This window comes from Dipodomys merriami, unplaced genomic scaffold (assembly GCF_024711535.1).
Source record: "Dipodomys merriami isolate MVZ:Mamm:240054 unplaced genomic scaffold, mDipMer1.0.p SCAF_160, whole genome shotgun sequence".
Lineage (NCBI taxonomy): Eukaryota > Metazoa > Chordata > Mammalia > Rodentia > Heteromyidae > Dipodomys > Dipodomys merriami.
The window spans coordinates 36,849-54,845 of NW_027202938.1; the positions used below are offsets into that span (position 1 = coordinate 36,849).

The 17,997-nt window shown below is 35.9% G+C and overlaps 1 protein-coding gene across 7 annotated transcripts in view; it reads right to left on the reverse strand.

Moving 5' to 3' along the window:
* The window catches only part of Rev3l (REV3 like, DNA directed polymerase zeta catalytic subunit), a 151,717-nt gene that overhangs the window by 30,284 nt on the left and 103,436 nt on the right, over positions 1-17,997 (reverse strand). For all 7 annotated transcript variants that reach the window (XM_070024751.1, XM_070024752.1, XM_070024749.1 and 4 more), the window contains 3 exons: positions 15,366-15,481; positions 10,286-10,404; positions 3,898-4,016 (listed from right to left, as the gene is read on the reverse strand). In XM_070024751.1, coding sequence (XP_069880852.1) covers positions 3,898-4,016; positions 10,286-10,404; positions 15,366-15,481 — 354 coding nt within the window. The remainder of the gene's footprint in view (positions 1-3,897; positions 4,017-10,285; positions 10,405-15,365; positions 15,482-17,997) is intronic.

Here is a 17,997-nt window from a genome sequence, read left to right on the forward strand (position 1 = left end):
GAAGGTGACAAAGGAGACAGAAACATTTTAAATGGAAAACTCAGTTAATTTGAACTTTTTTTGGGGGTGGTGGTTGGTTGTGGGGCTTGAGTGCTATCCTTGAGCTCTTCAGTTCAAAGCAAGTGCTCTACCACTTGAGCAACAATGCCACTTCTGGTTCTCTAGAGATTATAGGAGATAAGAGTCTCGTGGACTTTCCTTGCCTGGGTTGACTTTGAACTGTGATCCTCAGATCTCAGCCTTCTGAGTAGCTAGGATTTCAGGTGTGAGCCACTGGCACCCAGTTTATTCTGCACTTTTTGTTGTTGTTGTTGTTCATGGGGCCTGAACTCTGGACCTGGACACAGTCCCTCAGGTCTTCAGTTCAAGGCTAGCGCTCTACCACTTGAGCCACAGTGCCACTTCTGGCCTTTTCTGCTTATGTGGTGCTGAGGAATCGAACCCAGGGCCTCATGCATGCAAGGAAAGCACTCTACCACTGAGCCTCCTTCCCAGCCCAATTCTGAACTTTTTAAGGAACAAGTTATACACCTAGGAAATAGATAAGAAAGATTATATTGGAAGTGGTGCTGTGACTCAAGTGGTAGAGTGCTCACCTTGAGCACAAAGAGGCTCAGGGACAGCATCCAGGTCATTAGTTCTAAGCCTTACAACCAATAAAAAAAATTATTACATTATCTTCTTGAGCTATATGATCCTTAACTCCTATGACATTACTTCTAGCTCAGAAACTGGTGTAGTAATTACTACCTAGTTCTTGGATGACAGATGAAATCACACTGGTATGAAGTTCTATAGTTCTCAGTAATATTAGGGATTACAAAAGGTATTATCGGCTGATTTTGGAATCCTAAAACTTTTTTTTTTAAAGTGTTCTCAGTCCCCAGCAACAAAATTTGGGGAATATAACTCATGTCAGACCATTTGAAAAGATTGGGCTTACAAAATTAATAATTAGGGCACCTCTGTGGTTTATAATCATATTTACTACAAGTAATCTGTGAAGAACAACTTTTCATCTGAATCAACTTATTAAAAGTATTTTTAATTAAAAAAAATTACAGAAAAGCCGAGCGCCAGTAGCTCATGCCTGTAATCCTAGCTACTCAGGAGGCTGAGATCTGAGGATCGCAGTTCAAAGCCAGCCTGGACAGGAAAGTCTGTGAGACTTTTAACTCCAATTAACCACCAGAAAACCAGAAGTGGCTCTATGGCAAGCACTAACCTTGAACTGAAGTGCTCAGGGGCAGCACTCAAGCCCAGAGTTCAAGCCCACGACCGACAATAAATAAATAAATAAATAAATAAATAAATAAATAAATAAATAAATAAATAAATAAATAACAGAAAATAAAATTCTTGAAAAAGTATGACATATTTTTTGGTAAAATTTCATTTATATTTAAAAATAAAATTCTTTGACCTCTCTATGAGTCTCCAAAATAAAAAACCTGTATAGTTTCTCCATATAAAATGCCCCATTTAACATAAATGGTCTAATACTTAGTCCAATTCCTTTATGTAGCATGTAAGGTCCAATTTTCTTCATCACTTGAGAAAACTTGTTCTAGACAATACCAAGAAGTAGTAAAACATGCGTTTAGAGCTTTCTATGTCATACAAATAAACCCCTTAAGTTTAATATAAATGTTTTACTTCTTTATATATACCATTACTCTGAAGCTTCTATTTTTATATTTTTGTCTTTCTATACTGAGGACTGAACTAGTTTATACTAGTATCTTGTATACTAGTAGGTATACTCTACTACTAAGCTATATTCCCACCATTCTACAAAGTTTCCATTATAATCCTTATACTTACTAGGATTTCACTTGACTTTCCTCAGATTCCTCAAAAAAGAATGGACTAGTCATGCTCAGCAATGTATATTCACCTCTTTTAAATAGTATGCTTACCTGTTTGACAACAATTTTTTCCTGTCTTTACTACCACAAGCCCTTATATTTCAATAAGCCAAAGTATACCCATTTTAAATATCAGTATCAGTATAATATCAGTATAAGTATCAGTAATTTCTGGATTTTATTCTTCATATATCTATTTTATCAGGTTTTTTTTTGTCTTTTCTTTTTTGGTATTGGGGATTGAACCTAGAATGTTATTGCGCTTTAGGCAAGTGCTTTGCCACTAAGCTACATCCCAGCCCTATCCGCTTTTTATTGTCAACTTATCTTTAACTTAAAGAGAAAAGAACTTTTGCTTTTAATTATGTTGGTGTAACTGGTCCTAGATTAGCTCTCCTAGCTGGGTAAGAGTCAGGGTAATTGTTTTGGGCAATGAACAAGAAGAAATATAAGACTGCTTTCTGAGAGAAGGGAAACTCATGAATCTGTTCAGTTGGGAGAAAATTTCCTAAACATAGTACAGTAAGCAGAACATGGTTGTCCATGTAAGCAAAATAGTCAGAACTTAAAGAGTTCAAGCAATCTCTAGCTAGAAACTGAGAGTTGGGGACCAGAGATAAGAGAGCTATGCAAATGGCAAGAGTTGGGATAAAACAATTCAGATGAAGTTTTTTGTGAGTGACTAGGTGAAAATAAGCCTGATGAAACAACACATTACTACAGAGTAGCTAGTTTGGAACTGAGTTTGGGAAGAAATGATCAGCTAGTACTGGAGGGTTGGAGGGTTACCAATACTAGATCTTCTTGTTAATATTGGCATCAAGCTAAAGAACCTCCCAAATCATGGATTAGGAGGTTTTTAACTCTACAATTAATCATATTAAGACAAAAGTAAACAACTAAAAAAAAGACAGTTTAGAGACTGAGTCCTATCAAACTTGGAGGCTTTGGAAACAACTGAGGCCTGATACAGTCCCATTTCCAACCACAAATATTGATTAAGTAACAAACAAGTGTCACCAGGAAAGGGCAGGAAGTCTTCCTGTCATAGATCCTAAACAAAGGAACACTGTTGCTGAGGAAGAACTAGAAGGCAAAACTTGTCTGCCTCAGGAAAATGGTTAGGAAACTTGCCTATGCCTAGACCTTGGCAGTAGTAATAAAGCAAAGATCGACTGAAATTTGTGAGAAGATCAGGAAATGCCCATTCCTGATCCCCAAGTGAATAACAAAGCAAACTTCCTTTGTCTTCACAGTCTTACAGAATAACCAATAGTAGTTACCTGCTCATAAAATCTTAGAAATAAAAATAAACTCTATATAACTGGAAAATTGAGTGTTGACTTCTCATTAGAAACAGTAGAGTCCAGAAGGAAATGAAATGAATTTTTTTTTTTTGTCAGTCATAGTGCTAGTCATAGTGCACTCAGGGCCTAGGTGCTTGTCCCTGAGCTCTTTTGTTCAAGGCTAGCACTCTACCACTAAGTGACAAAACTCCACTTCCCATTTTTTGGTGATTAATAAGAATCTCATAGACTTTCCTGGCCTGGCTGGCTTTGAACCTCGATTCTTAGATCTCAGCCTCCTGAGTAGCTAGGATTACAGGTGTGAGCCACTAGTACCTGTCTGGGAATAAAATCTTTAGTGGTAAAAAACAAACAAAAAACCCCCCAACCCCAGAATGAGATAAGACAGTAACAATATTATTCAAAATCAAGAATGAAATAAAGTTATGAATGAAATATGGATGGAATAAGGAATCAAACACAAAGGGACAGATTGTTAACATTTCCATTTATATTAAGTTCTAGAACTGGCAAAAGTAATCCAATTATAGTACTTACCTGGATGGTTAGGTTATGGTAAGACTAAAAATTTGTTCAAGTGGATTTTCTTTGTGTTAAGATATATTCCTTGTTATGATTATTGTAGTGGTTAGAGAGTAAACACGTTATTCAGTCATAAAACAATTTAAGTCTATACATTTTCACTGTAGAAAATATATACTTCCATGAATTGTAAACATTACCTGTATAGATCTGTCTTGTTATCAAACCAATCTGACAAGACTCGAAAGGTAAATAGGGGAAAACGCTGGTGAAGAACATGAAAGCTCACATTTTCAAAGGTGTAGTTAGTTAGAGCCACCTTAAGAACAACAACAAAAAAGCAAGAGTAAGACACCATTATAATAATGTTTATATTTATGTAGAAAATTTGGTTTTAAAAGATTCAAATACCATTTAAAACATTTCATAGTAGATATGAAAGATTATTGTAAAGATTATTGTGTTACAACAGAATAGTTTAAAACTATGTATAGCCTACGGGACAGAAATATTCACTACTTATTTTCCTTTTTCCTCACTCACATCCCTCACTCCCTCCCTTACTGGAGATTAAAAGCACAGCCTCTCATTCGCTTTCAAGTTTGAGATACACTCTGAGTCCTTCAGATTTCTAAAGTTTGTTTTTCAGATAGTTTCAAGATAAACTTGTCCAGGTTGGCCTCAATTTTTCAATCTACCTGTGTTTCCTGAAAAACTAAGTTTACAGGTATGAGTCATGATGTTCTGCTTGGCATTCTAACTTCTTAGGCTTGGGCTGGAGTTAAGCTTCAGTCCTCCTGTCTTTCTCCCAAAAAGTTGGGTAAGATACCAGCTTTTATTACCTCTTTTTATACTTGTTGTCAATACAAATGGTGGTAGAGAAGCATTAAGAGGCAAGTTAATTTTTTGTTTTGTGGTCCATTTTGTGGTGCTGGAGGTCCAAGTTTGGGTCTCATACATATGATGTAGGTAAGCATTATACCATTGAAGTTATGTTCCTAACTCCATGCACTTACTTTTTAATTCTTCATAATACACTGATGAATGGGACTTGAGATTCAAGGGTAAGTTATTACTTCAGAGAACTCATTGGAGGACTACAAACATTCATCTTTCTCTAAAAAATCACATCAGTACTAGTGCATGGGCATTGTAGAGCCACTTAAATGAATTTCAAAAACAAAAGATTAAAAGATGATAAAAATGTCTCCCATCTCCAAAATACATAGGTTAAATAAAACCTGTTTTGATAAGAAAAATAAAAAGAGCCCAGGGTAATACAGTATACCTCAAGATTAGCTCATTTCTCCAAAATAACTGTAATTCAGATAATGACAGTTATTTCAATACAAAATGGAAATTAAGGAACTACTAGTCCCCATTTCTAGGTAACCTTGGTATTGTGAGGAATATATAAAACAGTACTTTACATTATAATTTTGAAATATTTATTTTTCTACAATCCAGGAAGATAGGAGTTGAAAATTAATCTTAGTGCAGTGACTCCCCCAATTGTTTTATCTATAATCTTTAATCTGTTAAATAACAAAATCTGTATTTTGTTGAAATGAAGCATATGCCACAATATATAAGTATTCACACATACACACATCTGTAAAAGGGTAGATAAGGCAACAAAATGAGGTAAAAAGTTAATATATTTTGATGAGGAAGAATTTTAAAATTACTAATAACTAATGAAAACAGTAAAGAACCACATAAGTGTTTTACTAAAAATCAAGTTAGTGATGAGCAGAATAAACCTCAATGGCTTTCTCGGGATGACAAAAGAGAAGACAGGAGAGATAATACAAGGAAAAACGTACACAAAATAGAAAGGTAACCATTAATGTTTCTAAAGGAAATGGAAATATTTAAATAGTAAAATGGTGAAATCTAACCCTTTGTCACTTTCTACACCCATCTGTCAATCTGAGCAGGTACCACTTAATTTCCTGATACAAATCTTAAGTAGGCCTTTAATGCTGCCCAGCATTTGGACTTTTTCCCTTAATTACTAATCTTAAATTCCCATAGACAACCATTTTACACTCTTCAAAATGTCTTGCCATAATTCTCATTCTCAGCTGATAGCAGTGATCCCTAATTTACTGAGAAAAGTGAATCAATTTTAAGAGAACTTCCACAGATTTGTACTGTCACATCTGTCCATCTACCAACTTATTTTTTAATTTTTTGGTGCTAGTACTGAGGATTGAACTCAGGGCCTGGGTACTGTCCCTCAGCCTTTCTGCTCAAGGGTAGTGCTCTACTACTTGAGCTACAACTCTACTTCTGGCTTTTTGGTTCACCTACCAACCTTTTATATTATATAGTCTGTCTCCCAGCTTATTACAACAAAGAAACCAGCTATACTCCTATTTTATCTCAAACTAAGACCCCCATTTGTAGGCTAGAGATGGCATTCAATATTTGCTGAGTTGAGTCAAGGTGTCCAATCAACCTAGTAAATTCTTAAAATGCCTAGATTAAGTTCACCGTCCAGAGGTCTCTGTTAGGTTCGCCCCAGAAAAATGTCCCCTTTCTTGTTCTTTCTCTGTGCACATGTAGCCCTTTCCCTAGAAGTCCCAGCCCAGCACCAGTAACCCAGGAAATGGTGCACCTGGGGGACAGTGGGAGGTTCCCCAGGCTCTGAGGTCATTGCTGTGGCCATACCTGCTTCTGCTGCCCTCTCCCTATATAGTCAATTTCCACTATTAATCCCGCCCCTTTCTCCTTCCTCCCCCTTTCCCTTCCTGGTATCCCTTGCACCCCATGCACCCTCCATCTTGTACGGGCCAGCAGTATGCTCTACCCACAATAAACTTTTCTACCTGAACCACGTGGTCTCCTTTTGGTGAACCTTACAGTTTCTTTCTTTTTTTTTAATTTTTTTTTTTTTATTTTTGGGTCCGGTGGTGGGGTCTGAACTCTGGGCCTGGGCGCTTTGAGCTTTCTGCTCAAGGCTAGCACTCTACCACTTGAGCCACAGCACCACTTTCGGCTTTTTTTCTTTTTGCTTATGTGGTGCTGAGGAATCGAACTCAGGGCCTCATGGATGCAAGGTAAGCGCTCTACCACTGAGCCACCTTCTCAGCCCACCTTACAGTTTCTATATGTACTTTTCTGGGAATGAGTCATATATTTATTTTTCAATTAAGTAGTTAATAAATAACTATTAAACATTACTAATTAAGAGGCAGTCTGGGGGCTGGAAAGGTGGCTTAGTGGTAGAGTGCTTGCCTTGCATGCATGAGGCCCCGGGTTTAATGCCTCAGCACCACATAAGTGGAAAAAGCGGGAAGTGGTACTGTGGCTCAAATGGTAGAGCACCAGCCTTGAGCTGAAGGGCTGAGGGGACAGTACCCAGGCCCAGAGTTCAGGTCTCACGACCGACCCACAAAAAAAAAAAAAAAAAAAAAGAGGCAGTCTGGTCGGGTGCTGATGGCTCAACGCCTATAATCGTAGCTACTTAGGAGGCTGAGATCTGAGAATTGCTGTTCAAAGCCAGCCTGTGCAGGAACATCCTGAAACTCATCTCCAATTAACCACCAGAAAACCGGAAGTGGCGCTGTGGCTTAAGTGGTAGAGCACTTGCCTTGAGCTGAAGAGCTCAGGGACAGTGAGTGCCCAGGCCCAGAGTTCAAGCCCCACGAGACCACAGATTTTTTTTTTAAAAAAAGGAGGCAGTCTGTCAATTATGATTAAAAGCAAGTCCAGTGGAAACAGTGAGAATTTTACTAGTGTATATAAATTATACAAAAAGCCAAGCTTCATTTTATATACATATGTAACATACGTTGATCATATGTAGACCCCCCCCCCACCATTACCCTTTGTCTTTCCTTTTGGCTCCCTATGGTTTTCTTCCTTTCAAACAGTACCTCATCTACTTTCACATCTTAAAAACAAACTACTATATTCTAGATGAGAAAAAACACATAGTATTTGTCTGAATATGGCTTATTTTGTTTAATATGAGGATATCCACTTCTATCCATTTTCCTGAAAATGAAATAATTTCAATTATCTTTATGCCTAAGGGTCCAGTGTGTGTGTGTGTGTGTGTGTGTGTGTGTGTGTGTGTGTGTGTGTGTGTGTGCATGTGTGCGTGTGTGTGTGCGTGTGTGTGTGTGTGCGTGTGATTTGTCCATTGGTTGAATGGCAAAAATTTTATGTTGAACGTTAAGAAAGTGAAAACCAGTCTTTAAAAAATACACCTCAAACTAGGAACAGGAAAAAAAAATAAAAGCTATCCTTCAAGTATATACTAGATCTGAGGAGTACAATAGTGTCTTAGAAGGATTTCACTTCTATTTCCTTTTTGTGGGGGGAGAAAGAGAGAAGTACTGGGGAGGAACTCAGGGCCTCATGCATGCTAGGCAGGTGCTATGCTTCTTGAGACATGGCCACAGCCCTTGTTTGTTATGGTTATCTTTCAAATTGGGTTTCATGCTTTTGCCTATGGACATGCTTTTAGCCTTGGACTGTGGTCGTTCTTCCTATGACTTTTTTTTTTTTTTTTTTTTTTTTTGCCAGTCCTAGGGTTTGTTCTCATGGCCTGAGCACAGACTCTGGGTTTCTTTTTGCTCAAGGCTAATACTCATCACTTAAGCCACAGTGCCACTTCCCGCATTTTCTGTTTATGTGGTGCTGAGGATTCAAACCCAGGGCTTTGTGCATGCTAGGCAAGTACTCTACCACTAGGCCACATTTCCAGCCCCTATGACTCTTAATAACTGTGATTTTAAGTTTGTCCACTATGTCAAGCTTGCTTTTGAGATTTGGATATCAAATTTATTTATTTATTTATTTATTTATTTATTTATTTATTTATTTATTTATTTAGCCACAGCAATCATCTTTTCAAGTATCTGAGATTCCCCTAAAGTTCATTCAAGATTTCATGGATTGTCAAATGGTAGGAATACTCATATTAGGCAAAATAACCCCAAGAGGATGTAATTTGGTCCAACTAGGCAGGAGGGTAAATTAGCCAATTTACAACTTTCTCAATTCTACAAGTAAACATCAGAAATGCTCAATAATCACACCAAAATGAGAGAAAATCTTTCACTTTGAACTGTCAATAAGAACTACAGAAGGTCCCAAACTTTGAAAAAAATACTAATTTGTTACTTTAAGTTCACAGCAGGTTTGCTATTGCTAACTTTCAGATACTAAAGGATAAAAAGATCTCTGAAACTAACATTCAATAAATTATATATATATATTTGTTCATATACATATTTTATTTTGTTTTTTGTCGGTTATGGGGCTTAAACTCTGAGCCTGGGTGCTGTCCCTAAGTTCTTCAGCTCAAGGCAAGCACTCTACTACTTGAGCCACAGCGCCACTTCCCATATACATATTGACATACATACATTTGTGTTCATTTCAGACAATATCAGATTCCAGTTTGAAATATATAATGGAATATATATGCTAAATACATTATAATTTCTGTGTCTTCTATAGCCTTTGCTATAATTAGGAATATAATTAGGAATTATTTTGAAGTAATTGGGGACTTGTGATCTGAGAATACTTTAAGAACAATGCAAATAGTAAAAGTATCCTCAAGCAAATTTATATAGTGGACAGTTTCAAATGAGATAAAAACATGAGCATAACTTTAGGCTCACTGTATAAGGAGGAAATAAAAATGAGGACATATTTCCTTATCTATGTGATCATGTCCCTAAACAAATGTATAAGGGCATGCTTTTATAGTCAAATCTTTAAGAAAAATTTCAGAAAATTCAGAAAGATCATAGTGAATAATGACTGAAAAGTAGAAAGTATGTAAGAAACTAGTTTGAGTAAGAAGTGCTTGAAGAATGAACTTTCTTCCAAATATAAACATTTTAATGGATATTATTCAGTCCTAAATCTAAACATAGACTAAATTCCAGTAGGTATCTTTTTATGTTTTACTCAGAGAAAGAAGGTGACATATTTTGTTTAAAAACCATTTCTCTAAGTGATTCAAAGTAACAGAATAGTAACAGAAATTATTTAGCCAAAAATCTTTATCTGGGCCCACATACCCTCAGCTGCTCTTATTTTCTGTAACTAATCTGTCTTAGGTCCAGTATTTAAATGTACTTAGCATGAGAATATCCTTCCTTAGTCTAAATTTTTCCTATATAACCAATCAAAAAAGGCTATGTAAAAATGCATCCAACTTTAAGTGCAAACATTGATAAAATTGTATAATACTGGACACAAATATAACAATCATTTAATATTGCTATAGATTTCTTTTTTTTTTGGTGAGATGGGTTCTATATCGATAAATAAAATCTCAGGATGGAGTTGAACTTGCAAGCACTCCTGATTCAGCCTACTAATTGTAGGGATTACAGGCATGAGCTACATTACAACTTTTAGACACATGGTCACAAAGTCATTAATAATATTAAAGTCAAATTTCTGCATAGTTTTCCATTGTAGAAAATGGTACTTTGCAATATAAGTATAACTAAAATAATTTACAAAAGATTAAGTTTCACAATAAGCTATACATAATCTCTATAATAAATTATCATACCGAGTTACTCAATGATTTTAAATAAAATACCTTACCTCATTTCTCATGATTCTCCAAAGATTTAGTGTGATTCGACCAACAATATTTATTTCACTCATTGTATCTGATCCATAGTCATCTCTTTCAGCTGCAAATCTGTTCTCAATTTTGTCATCTACAGAAATGAATGTCGATTACACAAAGACTCACAGAAAACAAAATTTTTAGCAAATTATGCTAAGTGAGAAAGGCAAAAATTAAAGATAAAGATTAAAAGTGAAATGCAGTTCATAGCGTATTTTATGTTAGAATAAGAGTATACTCATTATTTTGACTAATAAAAGCATACAAAGTTTCTTTCTTAAATATGAAGGAAATCTGAAAACACACTCTCTCTTTTCCACTTTGTATATACTATATATCGTTGTCCTTTCGTATCTATAGGAGATTGGTTCCAGGATCTCCTGCAGACAAAACAGAACTCAAATCCCTTATGGAAATTGGCTTAATATTTGCACAAAATCTATGCATAGCCATAATTTCAAATATTTTTAGATTACTTATAACACCAAATACATTACTAATAGTTGTTATATTGTATTACTTAAAGTATTATAGAAAGAAGAGTTTGCAGAAATTTATTTTTGAAAATATTTCAGATCCATAGTTGGCTGAATCCATGGATGCAGACTTGATCAACACAGAGGAATAACTATATATTTAAGTAATCAACTCTTTTCTCCTTCAATTTGGCAAATTCTGATACTTTTATTAACATCCAACATGCTATCATTTCTTTGATTTTAGCATGAAAATGTACATTGTTAAAATGGTCATTTCTTGGAATGAACTGAGAGCCTGGGCACTGTCCCTGACATTTTGTGCTCAAAACTACACATTACCACTTGAGCCACAACTCCACTTCCAGCTAACTGAAGGTCAGAGTCTCATGGACTTTCCTGCCCAGGGTGGCTCTGAACAATGATCCATAGTTCTTAGCCTCCTGAGTAGCTAGGATTATAGACATGAGCCACTAGTGGCTATCTAAGTGATACTTCTTAATCTAAACAATTCTATGAATATTTGTTGATGGAAAATACCTAGCTTTAAGAAATTTAGACCAGAATTCCTCATAACAGAGTTTCCTATAAGTGACTTAATATACAAATTAAAATGTTTCTTCTATATAACACTAGATATAGGTGAGTGCAGTTCATTAGAGGCTGGAATAATAAAAATGTCACATATTTTATATCTATTATATCCTAAAAGCTTTTATCAAAATTATTTCTTATTTTAACACATCAACAATTTTATATCTATTATATCCTAAAAACTTTTATCAAAATTATTTATTTTAACATATCAACAGAAAGTTTAATTTTATATTGTAGAAAATTCTACTAATAAATATGTACTAGTCATCCCTTGCTATACTGTGGTTCACTTATTGTGGCTTCACTGTGCTGCAGGTTAAAAAAAATGTATTTCATTCTGTATTGAAGAGTTTTGCTTTATTGTGAGATTTTTCAGTAGGTATTTATATAATATTTATGATTTTAATTATTTTTGCTTAAAATTTTTTAAAGGCATGCAAAAGCCACATGGTTGTAGTTCGCCATTACAGGATCAAAGAATCTACTGTTCACTACATAAAGATGAGAAGAATATTAGGTCTTTTAACAAGACTGGAAAAGGGGTGGTCACTTGCTGCATTAAGGCCATTGTGAGGATGGAGTATGCATTGGCCCTGTGACTGCAGGAAGAAGAGTATGTCACTGGATACCAACACCAACTGGTTGAAAGCCAAGAAACTTTATATGATAGTTTTGCAGAAAGTGCAGACGTTCATGATGATAATAAGGATGATGACACGGAAGCAAACGAGTGCTTCTCCCACCAGACCAACCCCATATTAAGTGCCAGCACAGGCTGGCTGGTTTGACAAATTTCAAAGATGCTTTGGACTCAAGAGTGTTTGTCTGTATGGAGAAGCTGCCTCTGTGGATAAAGTCAGAGCCAAAGAGCACGTGAAAGACATGTTCAAATCCATCATGATGGAGGAAGGAGGCTAAAAGCACAAGTTTTTAACATGGATGAGACAAAGTCAGCAAGAGAAGAAGAGGATAAGGAACAAGATGAACTACGGGTTGGAGAAGAAGAGGAGGCTAGCTAACACTCGATTATCTTGCAATTATGGCCAAAGAACTTAAGCGAATGGCTGACGAATGGGATCCCCAGATGCTTTTCATTGCACTTCATAAATACAATTGAGAGCGGCATTATAAAAAACTTCCCACTCAGAAGAAAAAGCAGTACCAGTAACTCCATGTAACTGTTGTCATCACTCAGACAAAGAAATCAGTTATGCCTACGCCTTTAGTGAAAATAGAAGTTATGGCCCAGGGTGAAGATATGCACCACCTGATGAAGTGGTCCCTTTAGAAAAGCTGTAATGCTCTTCTTGATTGTGAAGTACAATCATCTCATTGTCATCACCTTCACTGCCATCAGTACTGCACATCTACATAATTCATGATCTTCATCATTCAAGTTGTAGTATACTTGACTGGTGAGTATGCATACAGAATTTTCTATGTTGTTAAAATTATATAGGTTTAAGAGTGTAAAAAGCCAGGCGCCGGTGGCTCACGCCTGTAATCCTAGCTACTCAGGAGGCTGATATCTGAGGATCACAGTACAAAGCCAGCCTGGGCAGGAAAGTCCATGAGACTCTTATCTCCAATACACCACTAGAAAAACCAGAAGTGGCGCTGTGGCTCAAGTGGTAGAGTGCTTGCCTTGAGCTGAAGAGCTGAGGGATAGCACCCAAGCCCACGACCAACAACCACAACAAATAGAGGGTAGAAAGTATTTAAAAGCATATGAATTGTTTATAAGTGTGGGAAAGGCTTGTAGGAGAGTGGGAAGGGTTTATAAAGCCCTAAAATATATAAATAATAAAATAAAAAAACAGCCCATAAAATAAATATAATTCTGCTACTTTGTGAATTTTCACCTATTATGGGTTGGTCTCTGGAACATAACTCCCGTGACAGATGAGGGGGATCACGTATTCTATTTTAAATCAGGATTACTTTCCCTTGAAGACACTGTTACTAACACTACTCTCTTTATGTTAAAGACACAGTTTAAAAATTGGCTTTTGTTCCCCCAAAACATAACATTTTTAACAAAAAAATATATAACATTACTCTGTTCTCAGGCAGAGTTTTATAAACAGAGTTTATAAACAGAGTATATAAACGGAGGCATGGATCACTAACATAACTTGCTTGACATTACATAGGTAGGTATATAGTGGCATAGCCAGAATTAGAACTCAGGAAGTACTGTACTTTATTCTTCATAAAAATGGTTTCAGCAGTGATTCTGAAACGATTTTGTTCATTTCTGCAGTACTAGCAATCCTAACCAGGATCGTAAGAATGCCAAGCAAGTGCTGTATCACCGAACTACATCCCAGACTACAATTTGAGCTTTAAATCACACTTTCAATCTAAACCATCTGCCTTACCTGCTATAACTAAAGTAACAATTGAACCTGAACACTACTGTTGCCCTTTCTGAATATTCCTAAACCTATCTAAAAGTTATTTTTAAAAACTGTGATACTTCCTGTCACACAAAAAAAGACAGAAGCTACAAGATAAAAGTCAAACTTAAAAAACTATTTCTAGGGGTTGTGGAGGCATGGCTCAGTTGACAAAGCGCTAGCCAATGAACGAAAGTTTCAGGTACCAAGTTCAGTCCTGGTCTCAGACCTAAAAGAAAAAAAAAAAGAAAGAAAGAAAGAAAAAACTTTCTGCCTTTTTCTTTCAAGCTTCTACAAAGCTCAAAGTATGTATTGTCCTTTGAATCTTCTAGTTTCAACCTTTCCACTTAAATTTACAAACATTGAAGGCATTTTATTAATTATAACTTCTCAAAGGTTGTCTTTCTGAGTAGTTTTTTCAAATTTTCTTTCAGCCACCCAAAGTATGTTAACTTTGTTCTACATAGAACCTTTCCATTTAAATTTACTAACATTTAAGACATAATATTGAAGACATAACTTCTCTAGGGTGGTCTTCTGATTTTTTTTTAAATTTTGTACTTTTCTTTCAGTCTCAAAGTATTCAGGCTTTCAAGAAAGCCTGTGAAACAAATTTATCAAGACTTCTGTAGTATACACTTAAAAATATAATTTTTGGGGTCAGACATAGTGGCATAAACCTGTAATCCCAGGTAGCAGGATCAAGGTTTGAAGCCAGCCATGGGCAAAAAGCATTAAGGCATGAAGGATTGGAGGCATCACTGAAGTGGTCAAGCACTTGCCTAGCCAAGTATAAGGCCCTGAGTTTAAATACCAGTTACTAAGAAAAAAGAATACATAATTTTTAAAAAGTGATTTATACACTATAAGTAATTTTGGTATGCTGTTACCCCCTTTCAACCAGAATAAACCCTTTCAAAATACCCTTCAAAATTCAGGTAAGTTTTTTTTTTTTTTGCCTAGTACTCAAAAATCAATAGTTTATTAGTGTTTACCTTTCTTGTCCTTCCTTACTAATCAAATAGATAAAAATGGAGCCAGAGAAAAAGAGTAAAATTATGGTATGTGAAGTCAAATATTATTTCACAACTTTGTAATGATTATGAAAACTATCTTGTATGATCAGAAAATAGTTATGATGAAGGAAGCATAATAAAAATGAAGTATGTAGTATGACTGAAGTTCTTTTAAAAAAGGCTTATATGTATCGCAAAGCTCATAGAACTCATAAATGTTATAGACCGTGATAGACAATTTGGTCCAGGAAAGTTAGAATGTGTTTGTGACTTTAACTGAGCATCACTACCCCACAATACTGTGAAATTTGGGAAATTATGTAATCACTTAATCACAATAAAAAAAAGGCTTATATGTGCAAAATGAATGAATATATAAATAGTATACATAGCAGTGAGAATTTTTCCTTTTTCTTTATATTTTTAAATTTTCCTGGAGTTATATATAGGACTTAACACAATTTAATATTAAAACTGAGATGGAGCAACAGTACTTGTTAACAAATTGTCTTGACTTTATAATTTGTGTTGTCACTGAACCACAAAACTCTAGACTTTACATACCTGGTACTCGAGAGATCATCTGACATAAGTCAACACTTAAAGCAGCAGCTCTTTGTAAAAGGTAGCCCCAGGAATGCATTTGAATCTCATATCCTAAGAGAATATCAGGATCATACCTAAAGGAAAAAAAAGAAATTAAATGTGGACTATACAACATTTGCAAGCTTTAACTAGGGAGAACTGTTCATAATAGAGATGCAAAACTAAAATTCTATATTCCATATTGGTTCTAAGAGGATGATATAATGGCTCCTACAGAATTTTTATACAAGCGCAGTTTCTTTTGTGAAATGAGCAGTTTTGCTAAGAATGTTTGTTTGACCGGACTTAAGAAAGAGACTTATGGCGGTAGTGAAATGTGAGGACATGTATAGTAATCCTTTAGGTCATTCGGTTGTCACTTCTCTATTAAATATTCTTAATGCTGAGAAAGAATATTAAAACTTGCCTTCTCTCACTTAATATTGATTTGGTTCTCACACAAAGTAGTGTCTAAGTAATGACAGACCCGTCTTTTTAACTTAAGAGGAAGGTGATTCTATTTAATGGGGATGAAAGTAGAGAAGATAAACATCAAAACCTAGGAGAAAAATGTAATCATGTGGTTACAGAGTTACACTAGTAAAGTTGAACTGGCAAACTGCATTCAACTCAGGAGATATTTTGTGGCTCCTCTCAGGATAATCTTAAGTTTTGACTATCATGAACAAATGTTTGGTTCTGCTGTAAAGGAAAATAAAAAAACTGTATGGCTGGAGGAGAACTTGTAAGTTTGAGAGCTTATATATTTAATATGTTTTGAGAACAAAAACTACATAAACACAATCAAGAATCAACCTCAAAATTACTGTGATTATTTTATTCTCTGGAATTATTCTTTTATATTGTTTTGAGACAGGGTCTCACTATGTAGTTAGTTTAGGCTGGCATTGATTTCATGATATTCCTTAGCCTGCCTCGCAGGTGTTGGGATAACAAATGTGTGCCACCATACCTAGCTTATCATTGTATTCTTTATAAAAACCAAATACCAAGGGCATAGTGTCTCACTGTAATCCCAGCTACCTGAGAGATAGAGGTTGGGAGGACCATTGAAGACAGCTCAGGCAAAGTTACTGAGATCTCATCAAAATCGAGCCTGTCACAGGTATTTGCTTGTGACCACAGGGAAATGGGTAGTTGTAGGTAGAAGGATTTCAGTCTAAAAATGCTTCTGGGTAAAAAAAATTACAAGTCCCTATCTGAAAAATATCTAAAGCAAAAAAAGCACTGGGAGTGTGGCTCAAATTAGTAGAGTGCCTACCTAGCAAGCGCAAGGTCCTGAGTTCAAACCATAGTACTTCAAAAAAGGGGAGGGACAGAATGAATCAGAAACATTGAGCTTGCCGGGCGCTGGTGGCTCACGCCTGTAATCCTAGCTACTCAGGAGGCTGAGATCTGAGGATCGCGGTTCAAAGCCAGCCCGGGAAGGAGAGACCGTGAGACTCCTATCTCCAATAAACCACCAGAAAACCGGAAGTGGCGCTGTAGCTCAAGTGGTAGAGCGCTTGCCTTGAGCTGAAGAGCTGAGGGACAGCGCCCAGGCCCAGAGTTCAAGCCCCACGACCGACAAAAAAAAAAAAAAAAGAAACATTGAGCTGGCTTTTACATAATGACTTACAATGTTATTCTTAATTGAGGCTGTATGGCTTTTTCAAATAATACCCTAAATATCTCAGTCAGTATCTTGAGTATTGGAGTATTATATTAATTTACTGCTACAAACTACCTCTGGTATAAAAATGGATCATAAAGAGATCATAAACCTGTATTTGGAACCAGTATGCCAATCATTGATCATATTTCTACAAGTATTTTCTCTTTCTTTATTGCCAGTCCTGAGGCTTGAACTCGGGGCCTGGGCACTGTCCCTGAACTCTTCAGCTCAAGGCAAGTGCTCTACCACTTGAGCCACAGCACCACTTCTGGTTTTCTGGTGGTTAAATGGAGATAAGAATCTCAGGGATGTTCCTGCCTGGGCTGGCTTTGAACTGTAATTCTCAGATTTTAGCCTCCTGAGTAGCTAGGATTATAGGCATGAGCCACTGGCACCCAGCTCAATTTTTTAAATACATATTTTTTAATTTAAAGATAATGTACAGAGGGGTTACAGTTACATAAGTAAGGTCATGAGTACATTTCCTATTGAGCCTTGTTACCTCCTCCTTTGTTTTTTCCCCTACCATCATTTTTTAACTTGGATACAGCCTAGTCTTAATAGAATAACATATGAGATTAGAGTAGTAGCAATGAGAAAAAAAGGAAGAAACTTGAAATGGAGACAGTTATATTATTTTAAAATTAATATGGTTTAAAAATACCATTTTCCAAATCATATTCAGTGAAGTAAGCCAGATGCAAAGAAACATAGGTCCCATGGTTTCCCTTATTTGCAATAATAAGTATACATCTAGGATAATCTTAGCAGATAAGCAGAATAGCTCAATTGCTATGTACCACATAAGATGACGCTAAGCAAAATAACTCCAAGACATGGACACAAGAGGTTTTTCTTTGTTACTGTTGTTTTTAATGTACTATGTGATTTTTTTTGTTTCTTTTGTATGTTCTTTCCCCTATGGTATATTTCATT